Source organism: Rosa chinensis, chromosome 6 (genome assembly GCF_002994745.2).
Source record: "Rosa chinensis cultivar Old Blush chromosome 6, RchiOBHm-V2, whole genome shotgun sequence".
Classification (NCBI taxonomy): domain Eukaryota; kingdom Viridiplantae; phylum Streptophyta; class Magnoliopsida; order Rosales; family Rosaceae; genus Rosa; species Rosa chinensis.
Genome location: NC_037093.1, coordinates 38,251,014 through 38,269,227, shown reverse-complemented (window position 1 = coordinate 38,269,227; position 18,214 = coordinate 38,251,014). Strand labels below are relative to the sequence as shown.

Genomic DNA, 18,214 nt, shown 5'->3' with positions numbered 1-18,214 from the left:
CTGTATCAGATGGCTCAAACCATTCAGAGCCCTGCTTTGTGTTTCTTTTGTCATTTTGATTTATAATTGTGGCGATGTTTGTAATCATTATGGGGAGCATCTTTCTCCGTGAATCTTAAGGCGGAGCTAGGGAGCCACCTAGTAGCTTAGCCAGCTTGACATAGCTCCTGTAGCTCATGCCCGCCCACTTAAATTTTAAGAGTTAGTTTTGCCACTAATATTTGTATTTTATTGACGCAGTATAGTTTGAATAAGGATTTTGTGTTTTGATATGTATTCGAGAAATAGGTCATTTGACCTTTTTTTTTTTTTTTTTTTAGGAACTGGGTCCTGCTATATCCCAAAACATTGTTAATCCACGGTCAGCAAATTTTGTCAGAATACTTCCACCCCCTTACCACAAACAACAACTTCGTGGATTGAACGCGGGTTGAGGGGTTCCCAAATTGGATGCTCAATCATTAGGCCATATGTTGTGGTTGACCTATATTTTGTTAAAGGGAGATACATATGATTAGATTAATTACGTTAAACCCGTTTCGTTTTCATTACGTTAACATTTTGATACGTGCAAAAGCATTTGTCAATTTAAACCTTGAAAAGAATCATCATTAGTATAGAGAAAGAAGGGTATCGTTCTAAACCGGGGATTGAGGGTGCTAACATGTGAAATGAAATTAAAGAAAGGAATATACAATTCATACAAAATTTACAAGCACATGAACTAGTTTACACAAAAATTATAAGTTATAAGTACAAGCATGCATAAATCTTGAAACAACAAAGAGCTAGAGAGCAACCATACATGTATCACACGAAATTAGAAAGAAAGGAATGAGAGAACAATGAAATATAATATAATATATATATATATACACACACACATACAATTCGAAACAAACAAAGAAATACAAATTAGAATGGGTTTTAGAAATCCTACTCCTACTTATATACATTTTACAAGTCATATTCACATTAGGAAATCCATATATAATAAGGATACAAATTCTAAACCAAGTCAAACAAGGAATCCATATTTAAAACTAACTCTAACTATTTTTCCTAAAAAACACCAAAGAAATCCATATTTTTAGCAATCCCTAAAAAACACAAAACAAATTCCTAAAAACCACCAAAATAATTCCTAGAAAACACAATGTATATTTTGGCAAAACTTAATTCCTAAGTAATTATTTACATTATTTTCAGATTATTAACTTCGTATTTATGGTTTGCATACACTTCTAAAAACCTAAATAGAATTTTACACATATACAAACAAGAAAACGTAAAGAAAAAGGGGGGTTTTAAAGATCAAAACATAAATTTTCAGAAAACAATAAAGAATGAAAACGTTTTATATACATAGGTGGGAAAAGAAGAATTTTTGAAAGACAATTTATCAAGAACTAATCAAGATCAATTCATTCATGCAATCTTTCATCTTATTAGTCACCATGGAACGATATCAACCCAAGAAACAAAGATATAAGCAACCAATGTCCCTTATTTGACTTCCCTTTACACAATTGATCAAACGAAGCTCCTAACCAATATATTCCGAAAACAAGTATCACACAATTGAAGCAACTCATGATCTCATGCATTCGAATCATTAAGAGCAAGTGAAGGTTTAGTCAATAAACATGCAAATTCAAGTACTCGAAGCAAGTCTCTTCATTACATGCATGCATAATTTGATTTCGACCTTTGTACAAAGCCTTTACTACCATATTGAATTAGGGTCACGAAGTGTTAACCTAATTACTAGCTCCAATTGCATGCAATCATCCTAAGTTTCGAACCAAAGAACAAGAACACATAAAAGTTTTCTATAAAACAAAATCAGATTATCATTCCATATATGCGGCAATTAACAAGAATCAAAGACACATAAACGAATCAAATATTGAAAAGAACATCAAAATCGAATTCAAAAATCAGTTTTTCATACTCATGGTTTCGGTTTTACACAAAGAAAATCAAAAACAGAAAATCTAACTACAAGAACACTAAACCGTGAAGAAGACATAAGGAAGGTGGTATGAACAACCCTTAGTCACGTCCCAAAGACCCAAAGCAGCTCCAAGGTGGTGGCACAAGGTGAAATTCACGGCAAGGATGGAGGATGGCACGGCTAGGAACTTGAAGATACGAAAACCTGAAAACTCAAGAGCACAAGTGAGAAATCGAAATCGTGGAGAAAAAGTGTTAACCTTGAAACATCAAATACACTAGGTATATATAGGAGGACGTCCCAAGGCTCTCCCAATTCATTTCTACTTGACTTCTCCAAGCTCTTGTTGATTTAGGACTTTGTTGACACAAAACAGATTTCCGACAGAATTGATCCCAGTGCATTAAAACGGCCATACCTTTTTTTTTTTGATCAAGAAGAACTTCATTAATAATGAACCGCTTACAACGAGTTTGAGCAACATCTCTAACATAGAAATGGCCACTAGACTTTACACTGGAACTCTATAATGACAGACTCAAAACTTACACTACAACTATATGGCAAAGACAACAAGCGCAGGAGCAGTAAATCTTTGACATCTCACCTCTCATCTAGCCAAAAAGAACCCTGAAACTAGACAACTCATTTGTGTCGACACTAACTCGCCACCTAGAGTCCTCCTGACCAGCTTTTGATCGACCAAGCCAACACTCATTGTGACTTAAACCCAACCAAAAGGATTGCCGGACATGCAGACCTGAGACTAAAATGAACCCAACACCGTCACCACCCTATTGTCAACACCGTCAATTCACCACTACTCCAAAAAGCCATCGCCTCCAGCCCAAAACCAAACAGGAAAGACCCACTAGAAGGCCAAAATGCTCGTCTATGGCACTGCCAGACTTTTCGCTGACCCAAAACCAGAAAGGAATATCCCACTAGAAGGCTGAAGGGAAGATTGTCACTGCCACATCCTGTAGTGCCTTATTACCAACAAAAAAAAAAAAAAAACCAAGTCCTAAAATACTAATAACAGTGGCCCACTAACAAGGACCCAACAACACAACCCCATCCCAACAAGCAGCAGAACGACGCCCAATCCACAGCCCAAATTTCAGGTGCTTCATTGACATTGATCACCGCCGGCAAGTACCATTCCATCGCTGCGCCTCCGTTCACCCAGTATCACCTAGTGAGATCAATCTGCCCACCCTGAAGTCCAACGGCCAACAGCAACCATCATCCTTGATAGATCGCCACCATCATCATGCCATCCTCCCGTCCGAACCATGGAACCACGCCAGCCCATCTGAACAAACCCATTCCTAGATTGGTTCGAAGAGACCCAATCCAGATCGGACTGATCTAGACAGAGCAGATCTGCTCCGCCGTAACCACGATCCCCCAGCATCATTTCTATTTGACTTCTCCATGTTCTTGTTGATTTAGGACTCCTTTGACACAAAACAGATTTCCGGAAGAATTGACCTCAGTGCACTAAAACGGCCATAACTTCCTCTAGAAAGTAGATATCGATGAACCGTAAAAATCTCTGGAAACTAGACATCCGTATCTTTCTAAAAATATAAAGATCATAATTTTCTTAGGTCTGATATATTTTTGGCACTCCGTTGAAGTTGACTGATCTGCACAGGCAGATTTCCGAATCTGTAATGAATTTGACTTTAAAGCTTAACTTGTGTCCAATTAGGTTTTCCTTTGCCATCACATGCCTCTCACATGTCTTCCATGCCTTAATTGAAGAATTGACGTCAAGAAACTTCAAGAACCTTTAAGAATATCACTGAAATTCTCAATCCTTTTCCACTTCGAATTCCAACTCCATATTTCTCTCAAAACAGAATCCAAAGTGTACTCCTCTCCATGTGCACGGCATGTGATCCTTCTTGAGTCTTCTAGACAGTTCTTGGATGTTCCATGGGCTTCTACTAGTATCCACAAGTCTCCTAGTATGAGTAGAACTCTATACGCAAGTAGGTTTCCTAGTCAAATACAAACTTCATCTCTGCGATTCTTCTACACTCTTCCAGAACCTTCTTGAGTAATCCTTATCCAACATGGACTCCTTATCACACTAGGATTCCTTATCTGAGTAGAATTGGGTGTCCTTGTCCAAGTAGAACTCCTAGTCCAAGTCAACTTCCGACTCCTAATCCAACTGGGATTCCTTTTCCTAGTCAAACTGGGAGAACTTCCATTTCTTCATTTCTTTCCATTTCTACCCCACTTGTGCCTTCCTTAGTCATTTCTGGACTTTGAGACTCCATTTTACCTATAAAAACACTAACTAAGTTAAATTGATCAAGATAAAGGAAATAACTTAGCAAAATATAGGGCTTAAACATTATAAACGTCACATTTTATGCTCCTATCACATTTCCATTAATGTCAGTTATCACTTTATTTGCAAGAACACTATGGATTACATGATCTATGCATATATATTTTTATCGGTAGATAATAAGATTAAAATTATACATAATGATACAGTTAAGGTCAATCTTACTCATGTGATTAGCTGAATTCTCAATATTTTCTGTCTTAAATCCAACAACAGTTGTGCATAACTGAATACCAATTAATTGACTATAAACAGATCTCTTATAAAAAGTTGTACATATATATCTCTTATAGAGAGTTTAAAATGTCTTTCTAATATTTCGCCTCGTTTCATTTCGGGACGGCCCTTATTACATCATGTTTCATTTGTTGCTTGATTGGTTTACTTATGAAGAACAAACTTCACTTGGATTAGTGCCAATAACTTTATCAGTTCATTAGTTGATTATTTGCTTTACTAGTCTTAATGTGTTGCCTTAAGAAATAAAAATATTGAAGATTGGACCTGAAAGGTAGAGCTAACTACTGGCAGTGGCGGAACTAGAATGCCAGAATTGGGGAGGCCATTAATATAGTTGACATGATTTGGAGGGGCCAATCATCAATATTTATGACAATTTATATATAAAAAATGAAAATTTTTAGCCAATTATATATAACTATGTGGAAACTTGGAGGGGCCATGGCCATCTCAAGCAACAATGAGGCTCCACCATTGACTACTGGGTTAAAAAGGAATTCTTGAAAATGGTCAGAACCCTGAGACCCTCTCTCTCTAAACAGTAGAGAGAGAAAGTAGACCTGAGAAGAAACTCCCCCTCCCCCTTCTCTTTTGCCCAAATCTTGATCCTACAGGATCTAGATTGAAGGCTTAAGAGTTGGGGGAGGTCACTCCTTCCCTTTCAGCATCCTAAAGATTACTGTTCTTCTCTCACCTTTGTGGTGTTTTTGCTCCCTTTGTGGTTATCTCTGGCTATGTCCAGTTCTTCTTTGGCTTTGTTCAGATCGGGAGGACCTTGTTCCACATCTTTTATTTTCTTTCTTTCTCTCTGTCAATCAATCCCACATCTTTCCAGATCAATGTTTATCCAACCCCAAAACAGTTCTTCCCTTTTCACTCCCAAACTCCATGAAAGCTATGGTGGCTGCGTTGATAAAGTGCAACACACTTACCTAGGTGAGTATGGGTGCTCACGCATGGGTTCATCACCCCCCATTCTCCATGGTTCTGGTTCTCGGTCCTCCTTCGGCAGCCACGAAGCTTTCTTGGTATGGGTCTCTATGGTGGAGGGTATGGTGTTGTTTTGAGGGATCTTATCCCTTGGGTTGTTAGATTTCATATGATTTGTGTTCTGGATTTTGATTGGCATCAAATATCCAGTACGGATCGGAACTACTTAGTAGCTAGGTTTTCTGTATTGGATTGGGCTTATTTTTAGGCCTTTGTTTCAATTGTTTTACAAGGGTTAATTTTCTTATACTGGCTCTTGTTGAGCCTAGCTAGTGAGAAATTTATTGTCTGTTTGGGCATATTCATCAGACTTATTAGTAGGTACTAAGTTCAGCCTTTTGGGCTAGCTTAATTGATCCCCATTTCCAAAAAAAAAGAAAAGAAAAAAAAAAAAAGGGAAGACTAAGAAAGTCAGAACCGTGTGGGCGCCCCAACCAGTGACCAATAATTGCGACTAGAGAAAGAATTGTAAGCATTTGGCCAAATTGCTCTGCTAGAGTGCAACAACCAGTTGGTTTGCAATGGTGTTGAACAAGCAAAGATCCTTACCTAGTCCATTAGCCGTATCTATTCCTGCAACTAATCTATGGACTTTCGATGTCTTCTTGAGTTGCGACCATGAAAACATCTTCTCATCCCACTTATACCACAAGTTGCAGTCTCGACGTATTTTTACTTTCTTTGGAAGAAACACAACTACCCCTCTGGAGCTCTTCGGTGCGATCGAAGAATCGAGGTTTGCAATTGTTGTTCTCTCGCAAAACTATGCTTCTTCACCCCAGCGCCTGAATGAACTTACAAAAATTCTCCAGTGCATGAAAGATAGGAACCGGATTCTGCCCATCTTTCATGATGTGAATCTCTCCCATGTGCAGAAGCAAAAGGATAGTTTTGGGAAAGCCTTTGACGAGCACTTAAAAAGGTTTCACGATGACTTGGCAAAGGTTGAAGCTTGGAGAGATGCTTTAACCAAAGTGTGCAATTTTGCTGGATGGACTTCCAATGACAGGTAAAGGCTGTACATTAATCATTTAATTAATCATATCTTATTAGCTCGATATACATTGTTGTCATATTCTCTAAATGGTTATGCTTTTGAGGTTTAGCGGTTGTGTAACCGAATGAATAGGTACTTGTTTACTGGCTTTATAGAGAAAAAAGACCGACTGATGAATATTAGTTGTTTCTTTTTCATGGTGTGTTAGGAATGAAGTAGAGGTTATCGAAGAAATTACGGAAGCACTGTGGAACAAACTACATTTTAGACAAAGTCCAAAGGAAAAACTACATCCTACATACACATTCTTAGAGTCCACACACTTGGTAAGAATTGATTTTTGACTGAAAGAAAATAGAACTGTTTGTAGATCCTGATGCAAACAATGTTCATTTCAGATAAACACCTTATTTCAAGTTGTATATTGAATATACTTCATGATGCAGCCTTATGTCTGCATAGTGTTGAAGCGATTTTCAAGCAACTTAAATGTACTACTTAAGTACAATTCAATATATGCAGGTCGCATTAGCTAGCATTAGTTCCCCTCAGCAGAACCGTGACCATGACAAGCCAAAGAAAATTACGGATGCAATGGTCAAAACTCAAAACTCAGAACTCATAGTTAATTGACAGTTTTATTACAGTTTTAATAATCTCTTTACTTTATAAAATTGTAGGCTACTCCAGTGGAGTGGATCTTTCTACTCACTAACCTTGGCCTAGAGATTTTGTCAGCTGCTTTTGATCAGGCTTCCTCCCCAAGTAAGCCACACTATGCACTATTTGGTGTGCTGTTTGCTATTGCAGCTATGTTTGTTTGCATTTGGGAGCTCATTCACAAGGGCATCAATGAAAAAGTAGTATTGAAGAAGTTTGGAAAGCTATGGTGGTATTATTATCCAGACCCCCACGAAAGCACGCCTTTTGGTACCCTCCCTGACATTTATGGACTAATTGCAGGAATTTCTCAGTGTATATGCTCCATAACTCAATATGTTTACTTCTCTTGGCATGCTGATAGTCCCATAAAACTATCCCTTTTACCTGCCATCTTTCTTTTGTGTTTGGCCGGTTCAAGACTAAATAGAAATCGAAACCATGGTCAGACTGTTGGACCTAAATCCCTAGACAAAGACTAATGTGAGAACAACTGAAGTGTAGATATGGGAAAGAAGTTACTGCTTATCCATGTGTTGTGGGTTTTAGTTTCTGTTTGTAGCCAATCAGTGTTGAGCAACAATAGCACTTTTTCACAGCTTGCAGATAGGCTTCTGATTATAGAAGTAATTTTTTCTATTATTATGCTGAAAGTATAAATAGCTTTTGTCCTGCAGCTTGAAGTGATGATTTGTTTTGGTTCATAAGGTTTTAGGTAGAATATATCAGGATTCTCTTAACTCTCAAGTATTTGTTCTCTGTTTTATGACATTGATTTCTCTGAAATAAAATCCAAAGATAAAAGCGCAAAAAATGTGGAGTTTCTTTCTGATTTATAACATTGATTGCTCTGAAATAGAAGGCAAATATATGATCCGATCAATTGCTGAATTGCATAAAATCAACAGTTTCTGGAAAGTAGCCAAGTACTATACAGGAATTACGGTTCTCTTCTTTTACATAGTTAAGTTGGCCAGTGACAAGCTGATTATCTTTTGGCGTATGCCTGACTATTTAAATATCATCAATAGTTGATTTTTTTTTTTTTATATGGTTCTGATGCTATGTTCAAGTGTTCTTTCTCCTTTTGGCTATATAAGACAGTGCGACGGAGCAGAAAAAGAATATCCCTTGAACATAGACTAAAATATATAGTGATAACAGTCTAATTTCTTAGTTTCCATTATTTTGGAGGCTGAACTATTGGCCGGCTTTCTTTTGTTCCTGCAACCAAAGCTCTGAAAAAAAAGGGAAAAAATTTACAGAACCATTAGAATCCAAATCTTCATCGAATGTTGATCACAGCAGATGAAGGTAGATTATTTTGTAGTATCTATAGTGGTTATTGTTTGACCAGAATTTTACACCTTCCGTAATCTTATGTTAAATCAAAGTTTCCATGATTAAAGAAACTATTTCCTGTGATATTCTTACATAAAAACAAAATTTCCAATGAAACTATGTCCTGCCAAGGCTAACTGTACCAGTTGGAAAAGAAACCTCTAGCACTGATGAATAATGAACCAAACCAGATAATCAGCGCCTCAAATTATGAACCGGATATTGAGTATTGAGATGAGGCATACTTGCAATGACAACAGCATGGCCTCCTTCATCTACATATATAAGCACCTTCTTTTCTCTGTGTGGAAGAAAACTTTATTCAGGTTTCGGATGTTAATACGGGAACCATTGTGATGCAGAACGGATGGCAGCCCGATTCGAGGAACAGTTTGATCGTGCAAAAGGAGGAAAACGAAAAGGTACTAGTAGCGACAAATGAGCTCGGTGTCCGATTGGGGCGCGCCATAGCTTTCCGGAAAGGGAATCGTGCCAGAAACAAGACTCATTGCATAGCTATGAGCTGTGGGCTTTTTCAGGCTTTCGGGATCGTTTAGGGCCTCAAAACTGAGTTTTTCTATTTTTAATGAATTTTGGTTTTCTAGTCTATTTTGGATTGTTTTCGTTTTTACCCGTGGGCTTTAGGGTTTCATTGTTAGTCGCCCTAGGGTTTCTTTTCTCATATATAAGCAACCTTAAACGGTTGCAGAACTATCTTTTATCAAATTATCAATCAAATTGAGATTATTCTCTTTTATCTCTGGTGGACTCCAGAATCTTTATTTTAGGTTTATTGCTTGTAAGCCTTAGGTGATCTTTCCGACTGCGTCAGGTGGTATCAGAGCAAGTCTTTCCTGTCTCTTTTATTTGCCTTAGTAGCAATGGGTGAAGTTACGAAAGCAGATATTGAAGCTCTTACAGCAACATTTACCGCTGCCTTCAACTCGGTGAATAATCAGATTGGAGAGATTCGTGGACTGTTGGGAGAGAGGAACAACAACAATAACAATAACAACAACAACAACAACAACAACAACAACAACAACAACAATCGGAATAGAGGTGGGGAAGGAGGCCAACGAGCTAGGACTCCGCGTGGTGAAGTTGCTGATAATAATTCAGAATTTGGTTCTGAAAAAGAAATTGTGCAACCTGAACAACAAGGACAAGCTGATCAGGATTACAAAGTCAAAGCTGAGATCCCTTTATTTTCGGGCAACTTGGGTGTGGAAGATTATTTGGATTGGCAGCTTCAGGTGGACAGGTTCTTTGAGATTATGGAGGTGCCTGACAACAAGCAAGTTAAGCATGTTGCCTGGCGATTAAAGAGTACTGCTGCAGTTTGGTGGGATAAGCTGCAGAATACCCGAAAGAAGCAAAGAAAGCAGGGAGTTAAAACATGGCGAAGAATGAAGCAACTTATGATGGAGAGATTCTTGCCGGATGATTATGAGCAGATTCTGTACAGGTTGTATATTGAATGCATCCAAGGTACGAGGACCGTTGCTGAGTACACTGCTAAGTTCTTATGCTATTCTGAGCGCAATGAACTAGGAGAAACTGAAGGTCAGAAGGTGGCTCGCTATATTAGTGGGTTGAACAAAAGCATTCAGGAGAAAATTGGGTTGCAAACTGTGTGGACTGTGGCAGAAGCTTCGAATCTAGCATTGAAGGCAGAGTTGTTAGAGAAACCTTCACGAGCTTCATCTTTCTAGAGATATAACTACCAAAGGAGCACAGATTTGGTAAACACTTCAACTGACAAGGGTAAAGCCCTACAGCAGAATACAGGAAGTGCTTCTAGGGTTTCCAATCCTCCTTCTAAATGGACTGGCAGTTCTAGCAGTTCTAGTAGTGCTCCAAATAGGGCCCCAAACCAGAGGCTTACCAATCCTTATGCTAGGCCTACAACAGATGTCTGCTATAGGTGCAACAAACATGGGCATAGGTCTAATGTGTGTCCTGAGAGGAGACAATCTACCCTTATAGAAGATTATGATGAAGATGAAGAAGAAGTTGGAAAGGGTGATGAATATGATGGGGTTGAGTTTGCAGTGGAGGAATCTCCTGAGAAGGTTAATATTGTTTTGCAGAGGATCTTATTATCTCCTAAGGAAGATGGGCAGCGGCGCAATATTTTCAGATCACTTTGTTCCATTAATAACAAAGTGTGCAATCTAATTGTGGATAATGGGAGCTGCGAAAATTTTGTAGCCAAGAAGTTGGTGGAGTATTTGTAGTTTCCTATGCAGCCTCATGATACACCTTATTCTCTGGGGTGGGTCAAGAAAGGTCCACAAGTTCGAGTTGCTGATTCCTGTAAAGTACCGGTGTCCATTGGTAAGCATTATAAAAATGAAGTTCTATGTGATATTATTGATATGGATGCTTGTCATATTTTATTTGGGCGACCGTGGCAATATGATGTGGATGTGACATACAAAGGCAGAGATAATGTGATGATGTTTATGTGGAATAGTCATAAAATTGCCATGGCCCCTATTTATCAATTTGAGAGATCTGGTGTGAAGAAAGGGGAGAGTTTTCTAACTTTGTCTAGCAGTGAATTCGAGATGGAGGAAGCCTTTAAAGAATCTGAAGTTATTTGTCCAGTGGTGATTAAAGGGTTGTTGACTGCAGAAAAGGAAGAGATGATGATTCCTAAGGAAGTGAAGAATATGTTGGGAGAGTTTGAAGAGCTGATTTCAGATGAGCTGCCCAATGAGTTACCGCCTATGCGAAACATTCAGCCTCAGATTGATTTGGTTCCTGGAGCTAGCTTGCCAAATCTACCCCATTACTGCATGAGTCCTAAAGAGAATGAGATTTTGAGGGAGCATATTGAAGACTTGCTGAAGAAAGGGTTCATTCGTGAAAGTATGAGTCCTTGTGCAGTTCCAGTCCTCCTTGTTCCTAAGAAAGGTAATCAATGGCGGATGTGTGTTGATAGCAGGGCTATAAATAAGATCACTGTGAAGTATAGGTTTCCTATCCCTCGTTTAGAGGACATGCTTGATGAGCTGGAGGGTTCCAAGGTGTTTACCAAGATAGATCTTCGAAGTGGTTACCATCAGATTCGAATCAAGCCAGGGGATGAGTGGAAGACAGCCTTTAAGAGCAATGATGGCTTATATGAGTGGATGGTGATGCCATTCGGGATGTCTAATGCACCTAGCACCTTTATGAGGCTTATGAATTAGGTTCTTCGTCCTTTTATTGGTTCTTTTGTTGTGGTGTATTTTGATGATATACTGATATATAGTAGAACCAAAGCAGAACATCTGGTACATTTGATGCAGGTTTTAGGTGCCTTACAGGAAAATAAACTGTACATTAACCTGAAAAAAGTGTACTTTCTGCACTAGTAAACTGTTGTTTCTGGGTTTTGTGGTTGGAGAGGAAGGCATTTAGGTTGACGAAGAGAATGTACGAGCTATAAGAGAATGGCCAGCTCCAAAAACAGTTTCTGAAGTGCGGAGCTTTCATGGTTTAGCTACTTTCTATAGGAGATTTGTGAGGAATTTCAGTACCATTACTGCTCCTATTACTGAATGTTTGAAGAAAGGCAAATTCCAGTGGGGAGAAGAGCAGGAGAAGAGCTTTGCCTTCATTAAGGAGAGACTTTGTACTGCACCAGTTCTTGCTCTTCCCAATTTCGACAAGGTCTTTGAGGTGGAGTGTGATGCTAGTGGCGTGGGAGTAGGTGCTGTGTTGTCACAAGAAAAGAAACCAGTAGCGTTCTTTAGTGAAAAGCTAAGTGAAGCTCGACAAAAGTGGAGTACTTATGATCAGGAATTTTATGCAGTGTTCCGGGCATTGAAGCAATGGGAGCACTACCTTATTCAGAGAGAGTTTGTACTATTCACTGATCATCAGGCCTTGAAGTACCTTAGCAGTCAGAAAACTGTAAACAAGATGCATGCAAGATGGGTGAGTTTTCTGCAGAAATTTCCTTTTGTGATTCAACAAAAATCTGGTACTCTTAATAGGGTGGCAGATGCTTTGAGTAGGAGAGCTTCCTTGTTGGTCACTCTAGCTCAGGAGGTTGTGGGTTTTGATATTTTAAAGAACTTATATGAGGAAGATGTTGATTTTAAGGAAATTTGGGCCAAGTGCAGTAGCAATCATGCAGTTGCAGATTTCCATGTGCGTGATGGTTATTTATTCACAAGCAATCGGCTTTGTATTCCTAGTTCCTCATTAAGGGAGAAATTGATTAGAGATTTGCATGGAGGGGGTTTGAGTGGACACTTGGGCCGTGACAAAACTATTGCTAGCCTTGAGGAGAGGTATTTCTGGCCACATCTGAAGAAGGATGTAGGAGCTATTGTGAGGAAGTGCTACACCTGCCAGGTTTCTAAAGGTCAGTCCCAAAATACAGGTCTTTATCTACCTTTACCAGTTCCTGAAGATATTTGGCAGGATCTTGCTATGGACTTTGTGTTGGGATTACCCCGTACCCAAAGGGGTGTGGATTTTGTGTTTGTGGTGGTTGACAGATTCTCCAAGATGGCACATTTTATAGCTTGTAAAAAGACTGCTGATGCGTCCAATATAGCCAAACTGTTTTTCAAGGAAGTGGTTTGTTTACATGGAGTGCCCAAGTCCATTACTTCTGATAGAGAGACGAAGTTTCTTAGTCACTTTTGGATTACATTGTGGAGAATGTTTGGAATGGCTTTGAATCGTAGTAGCACAGCTCATCCTCAAACTGATGGGCAGACAGAGGTTACTAACAGGACTTTGGGTAACATGGTTCGGAGTGTTTGTGGAGATAGGCCCAAACAGTGGGATTATGCTTTGCCACAGGTGGAGTTTGCTTATAACAGTGTTGTGCATAGTGCAACAGGGAAGTCACCATTCTCATTGGTTTATACTGCTGTGCCTCGACATGTGGTTGATTTGGTGAAGCTTTCTAAAGTTTCTGGTGTTAGTACTGCTGCTGAGGGTATGGCTAAAGATATGTAGGATGTTAGAGAAGCAGTTAAGGCCAAGCTGGAAGAAACTAATGCCAAGTATAAAGCTACAGCTGACAAGCACCGACGAGTTAAAGTGTTCCAAGAGGGTGATGACGTGATGGTGTTTCTGAGGAAGGAGCGATTTCCTGTTGGTACCTACAACAAGCTGAAGCCCAAAAAATATGGTCCTTTTAAGGTGCTGAGGAAGATCAACGACAATGCTTATGTTGTTGCCCTTCCTGATTCCATGGGCATTTCTAACACCTTTAATGTGGCTGATCTGCATGAGTTTCGTGAAGATGCGGTTCTTTATCCTGAAGAGAACTCTGGGTCGAGTTCTTCGAAGGTGGAGGAGACTGATGCAGAACGGATGGCAGCCCGATTCGAGGAACAGTTTGATCGTGCAAAAGGAGGAAAACGAAAAGGTACTAGTAGCCTGTCCGATTGGGGCGCGCCATAGCTTTTCGGAAAGGGAATTGCGCCAGAAACAAGACTCATTGCTTTGCCACAAGCTGTGGGCTTTTTCTGGCTTTCGGGATCGTTTAGGGCCTCAAAACTGCGTTTTTCTATTTTTTATGAATTTTGGTTTTCTAGTCTATTTTGGATTGTTTTCGTTTTTACCCGTGGGCTTTAGGGTTTCATTGTTAGTCGCCCTAGGGTTTCTTTTCTCATATATAAGCAACCTTAAACGGTTGCAGAACTATCTTTTATCAAATTATCAATCAAATTGAGATTAGGTGGACTCCAGAATCTTTATTTTAGGTTTATTGCTTGTAAACCTTAGGTGATCTTTCCAACTGCGTCACATTGGGATAAAAAAAAACTTTATGAAAAGCTCCTCTTTATTCTTGATATTGTGAATCAGTTAAACGAGCTGGAACTAGGTAGGACGAAACAACTGGTTTGCTTTTCAGAATAACCACCATAGCAAGTAGAGATAATTTCTTGCCAAGTGCAAATGGTATAGATAAAATTTATCAGCAAGAGAACAGCTGCCTGAAGAATATTATCTGGTGCTATCTGAGTTCTTAGATCATGAACTTTGCCAAAGCTCCCATTAGCTCTTAATTTTTCCATATTCATTGTATAAGAGAGGTCAAGATGCATGACATATGGCATTGGAAAAACAGAATACAATAATTTTTGAAATAATATCAGACTAAGTGAGATGGAAGTATGGACTAGATGAGAAATGGAGAAGAGAATTTTTCTGAGCATTTCATGTTGCCATAAGGGAAAGAATAAGGAGCAAGTAATCGACATAGTAGATGGGTGTGACTTTGCTGGTAATTCTCCCAAACTCCTCATTAAGAAATCTCTCTAGTTTTGGAAAACATATGTTTCATATTCATGACAATGCCTTGGAGATGCTTGATTTGATAGAAAGTGGCATGGGGTGATTTTGTTCAGTTGTTCATCAGTGAGTTTATCACTTTCACTGCCTGGTAACTTGCTGTGTTTCATCTTCATAAAAAAATAAAAACAACAACTTGCTATATTTCATTCTTAGTGATTCCAAGAATTTCTGTTGGATGATCTATCCTTTTAAGATTATCAGCTAGCCTAGCATGTTGTACATCCTAATCCTATCCATTGCATGAAAAAATAAAACATCACTTTATCAATTCCCTTCCTATATTTAAAAAGCAATTAGTGATGACTGATTGTGAAACATAATTATTAACTGGTACCTGGACAGCACAATTAAAAGCTTTCCATGGAACTAATTGAAAGCGGCAAGTTATGTAGGATGGAAAGGATGAAGAGACCAGCTTAAATTTCCTCGAAACAAGCTGGCTCCAAATGTTGCCAGTCGCTTAGAGAGCTACTCACTGCAAAAACATCATAAGACTGTAAACTGTGTCCCTGGAAACAGTACTGCTAGAGTTTAAATTACGAAATTTTCTATTTGACTTGTTAACCAATACCAAAAATGTAGAAGCTTCTTTGGGAGCCAAAACAGTTCGACCGGTCCCTTGACGTATCAATTGCCAGAGTATTGATCAATGGAACTACTTTTTAGGGCCTTCAACTTATAGGGACACAGAAATCAGCTGTCTAAGCCTGTGGTGACCCCTTCACCAGTGGTTTGGACTTTGGAACAGACTGGTTGGAACTAGCTTAGAACAGGTTTATGCTAACCATTCCATGTTTTCCTGCTAATTAAGAACATCTTGCTTCTTTTCTCGCAGTCATGAAGACGGTGAATTGATCCAAGACAGTAGTCCATTTTTTATACTCACAGAAATAAACTCTGATAAAGATTGGATACTCCAAGTTTTAACACTTGTTAACACCAACCTAGATTGCTTTAGAAATAAAAAAATAAAATAAAAAATTCACAGTTTTCAATCTTTTCAAGATATATCAACCATATTACACATGCTGCAGCATAGGAAAAAATTGCATTAAGTGGTAAAACTACATTTGAAATACAATACTAGATAATTCGTACCTAGTTTAAAATCAAGAATGTGCAATTAAGAACACCAAATAGGGTTTAGGGTATCCAATGCTTGCTTTACAAGTTGAGTTGATCAAAATGAATTACAGAACTTTCAGTAGCTGTACGCCTGTACATAGTGGAATAATCCTTGGGAGAAATCACCAGACCACGTCTCTTCCTTGCCCTCCGATAAACAATTGATTTGAACTTCGTTTCTTTGATGGTCATGGGAGAACTCTTTTTTTTTTTTTTTGAGAGAATTGTCAACTCATTGCATTGATCAGTGAAATTACACATAATGACCCATCCCTGTGGGACTGTCAAAAGAGTCACTACCTAAGTAATTCAACTTTTTTAAAGATCATGAAGCCGTGCCAAAATCTATCCTAGAACATCCTAGAGAATCAAAAGGCCAAGATGTCCCGAATATTTTTGGCGACAAAACTCATTCTTGAGCTGTACCCGAAGCCATCCCCATCAGGAGAGGACTCACATATACCTCCTCAGAAACCACTTTCTCCCCCGATGGAGTTTTCTTCGCCCATCACAGACAAGTCATTGCCCACCTGTCTTTCAGCAGTCTCAGCAATAGTAATTAATCTTCCGAACCACTCTCTTACTACGAACCTTTGGTCCTAACTGATTCTTGGACCCTTTAGGCCTACCCCTCTTAGTCTTCAAAGGTGAGAGTTTCACTTTCCCATTATCATTAGGTAAGCCAAAACCCTCCTCCACATCCAAGCACATTAACGCAGAAGAATCAGAACGCAGTTTAGCCTTCTTACCTGGACGAGCTTGCACAGAAAAAGCTGAGCGCTTCACACCACTTTCTTGTGCTGCTTCTATAGCTTTGGGAGCCACCGGTATAGTCAGTGGGGCTCCAGATTGAATGGGACATGGAGCATTCCAGCTTGGTATCCCCTTCAGCATCTCCATGGACCGACCAACAATATCCATGAAATTTGGCCCTCCATCTGTTGCCATCTGCCCTAACAGAATTAGTGTAGATGTAGGTGTCACCGTAACACCAGCGCTGCACCTAGGAGTCTCTGATAGGATCACCTTAGACGGCTCTTTCCTAGCTACCGCCGGAGTCACCTGACCCCCCAATACCAGCCCTGTAGTTCCTGTCATCACACCCCCGCTTTTCATAAGCAGAAACTGATCACACACCCGATCACCATGGTCGAAGAGTCCACACTCTCTGCACCACCCTTTGACCTTCTCATAGAACAGATCCACCTCCGCCCTTACCGTCTCTGTAAAGCCAATAGTCCGCTGCCCCTAGAGACGCTGACGAACATCCAAGAGGACCCGGAAGTGTTGTTCAGGAGAACCCCGTTGTAGTGCAAACTTCTCTGCTCGCAGAAACCGTCCCATCGACTATCCAATCAGCATCAGCGACTCTTCCGTCCGCAAGCGTGGAGGTAGACGTCGCACCGTGACCCATGCCTCCAATGAGTTCAGTGGAACCAACTTCGGCGACCCAAAGCCGTCATACTCCTCCAGCAAGAGCATCCGGTTCTTGAAATGCCATAGGCCACCGTGTAGAACCCTCTGACCTTCCTCCTTCACCGCAAAACGGAATTGAAACCGGTCCCCCTCAACCTTCGTGATCGAGAGACGATCACGCAGGCCCCATACAGCCGCCATCGCCTTGGGCAATCCAGCATCATCCTCTGCCCTAGGTGCCAACATACGACCCACCAGATAAAAGCCAGACGTAGCAAAGGCCGCTGCTCCAGCTTCCCCAAACTCCACCACCGCATCATCTGTCAGTGCAAGTGCCACCACCAGTCGAGCCGCCATAGCCTCTGCCATCATGCCTCTGATCTACGAGAATCGTCGTCCTCGACGTTAATATCCTCAGATCGACGAAACCCTAGCCGCCGACCTCTACCCTAGTTTTCAGAGAGAACTAGGTCATATTTCTATTGGATTTTTTTAAGAGCAAGTTTGTCTTTGTAATATAGTCATGGGAGAACTCTAATATTGGTTCAAACTTAGGGCATTTTAATATATTGAGTATTTAAAAAATATAAGAAAATTGGTGGTTGAGATTTAAATGCTAAGTTTAGGGGTACAAAAACATATTATGTAGTAAAGACACTTCAACCTTGCTGAGCTTTAGGTCCCTTCACTCCCTTGTGGCTGCTATACTATCCTCTACGGAAGACACTTCAATTATATAAAGGATTGTTGATGATATCACAGCCTATATATGCTGGTTTACTTGGGAAGACAAATGTTTTTTGAG

General features: G+C 39.7%; 1 protein-coding gene across 1 annotated transcript; it reads left to right on the top strand.

Moving 5' to 3' along the window:
- Positions 1-5,050: 5,050 nt before the first annotated feature.
- LOC112170256 lies at positions 5,051-7,833 on the top strand. The gene is made up of 4 exons (XM_024307476.2): positions 5,051-6,564; positions 6,761-6,878; positions 7,075-7,149; positions 7,233-7,833. The coding sequence occupies exons 1-4, from the start codon at positions 6,077-6,079 to the stop codon at positions 7,692-7,694; spliced, it is 1,143 nt and encodes a 380-aa protein (XP_024163244.1). The 5' UTR covers positions 5,051-6,076; the 3' UTR covers positions 7,695-7,833.
- Positions 7,834-18,214: the final 10,381 nt, after the last annotated feature.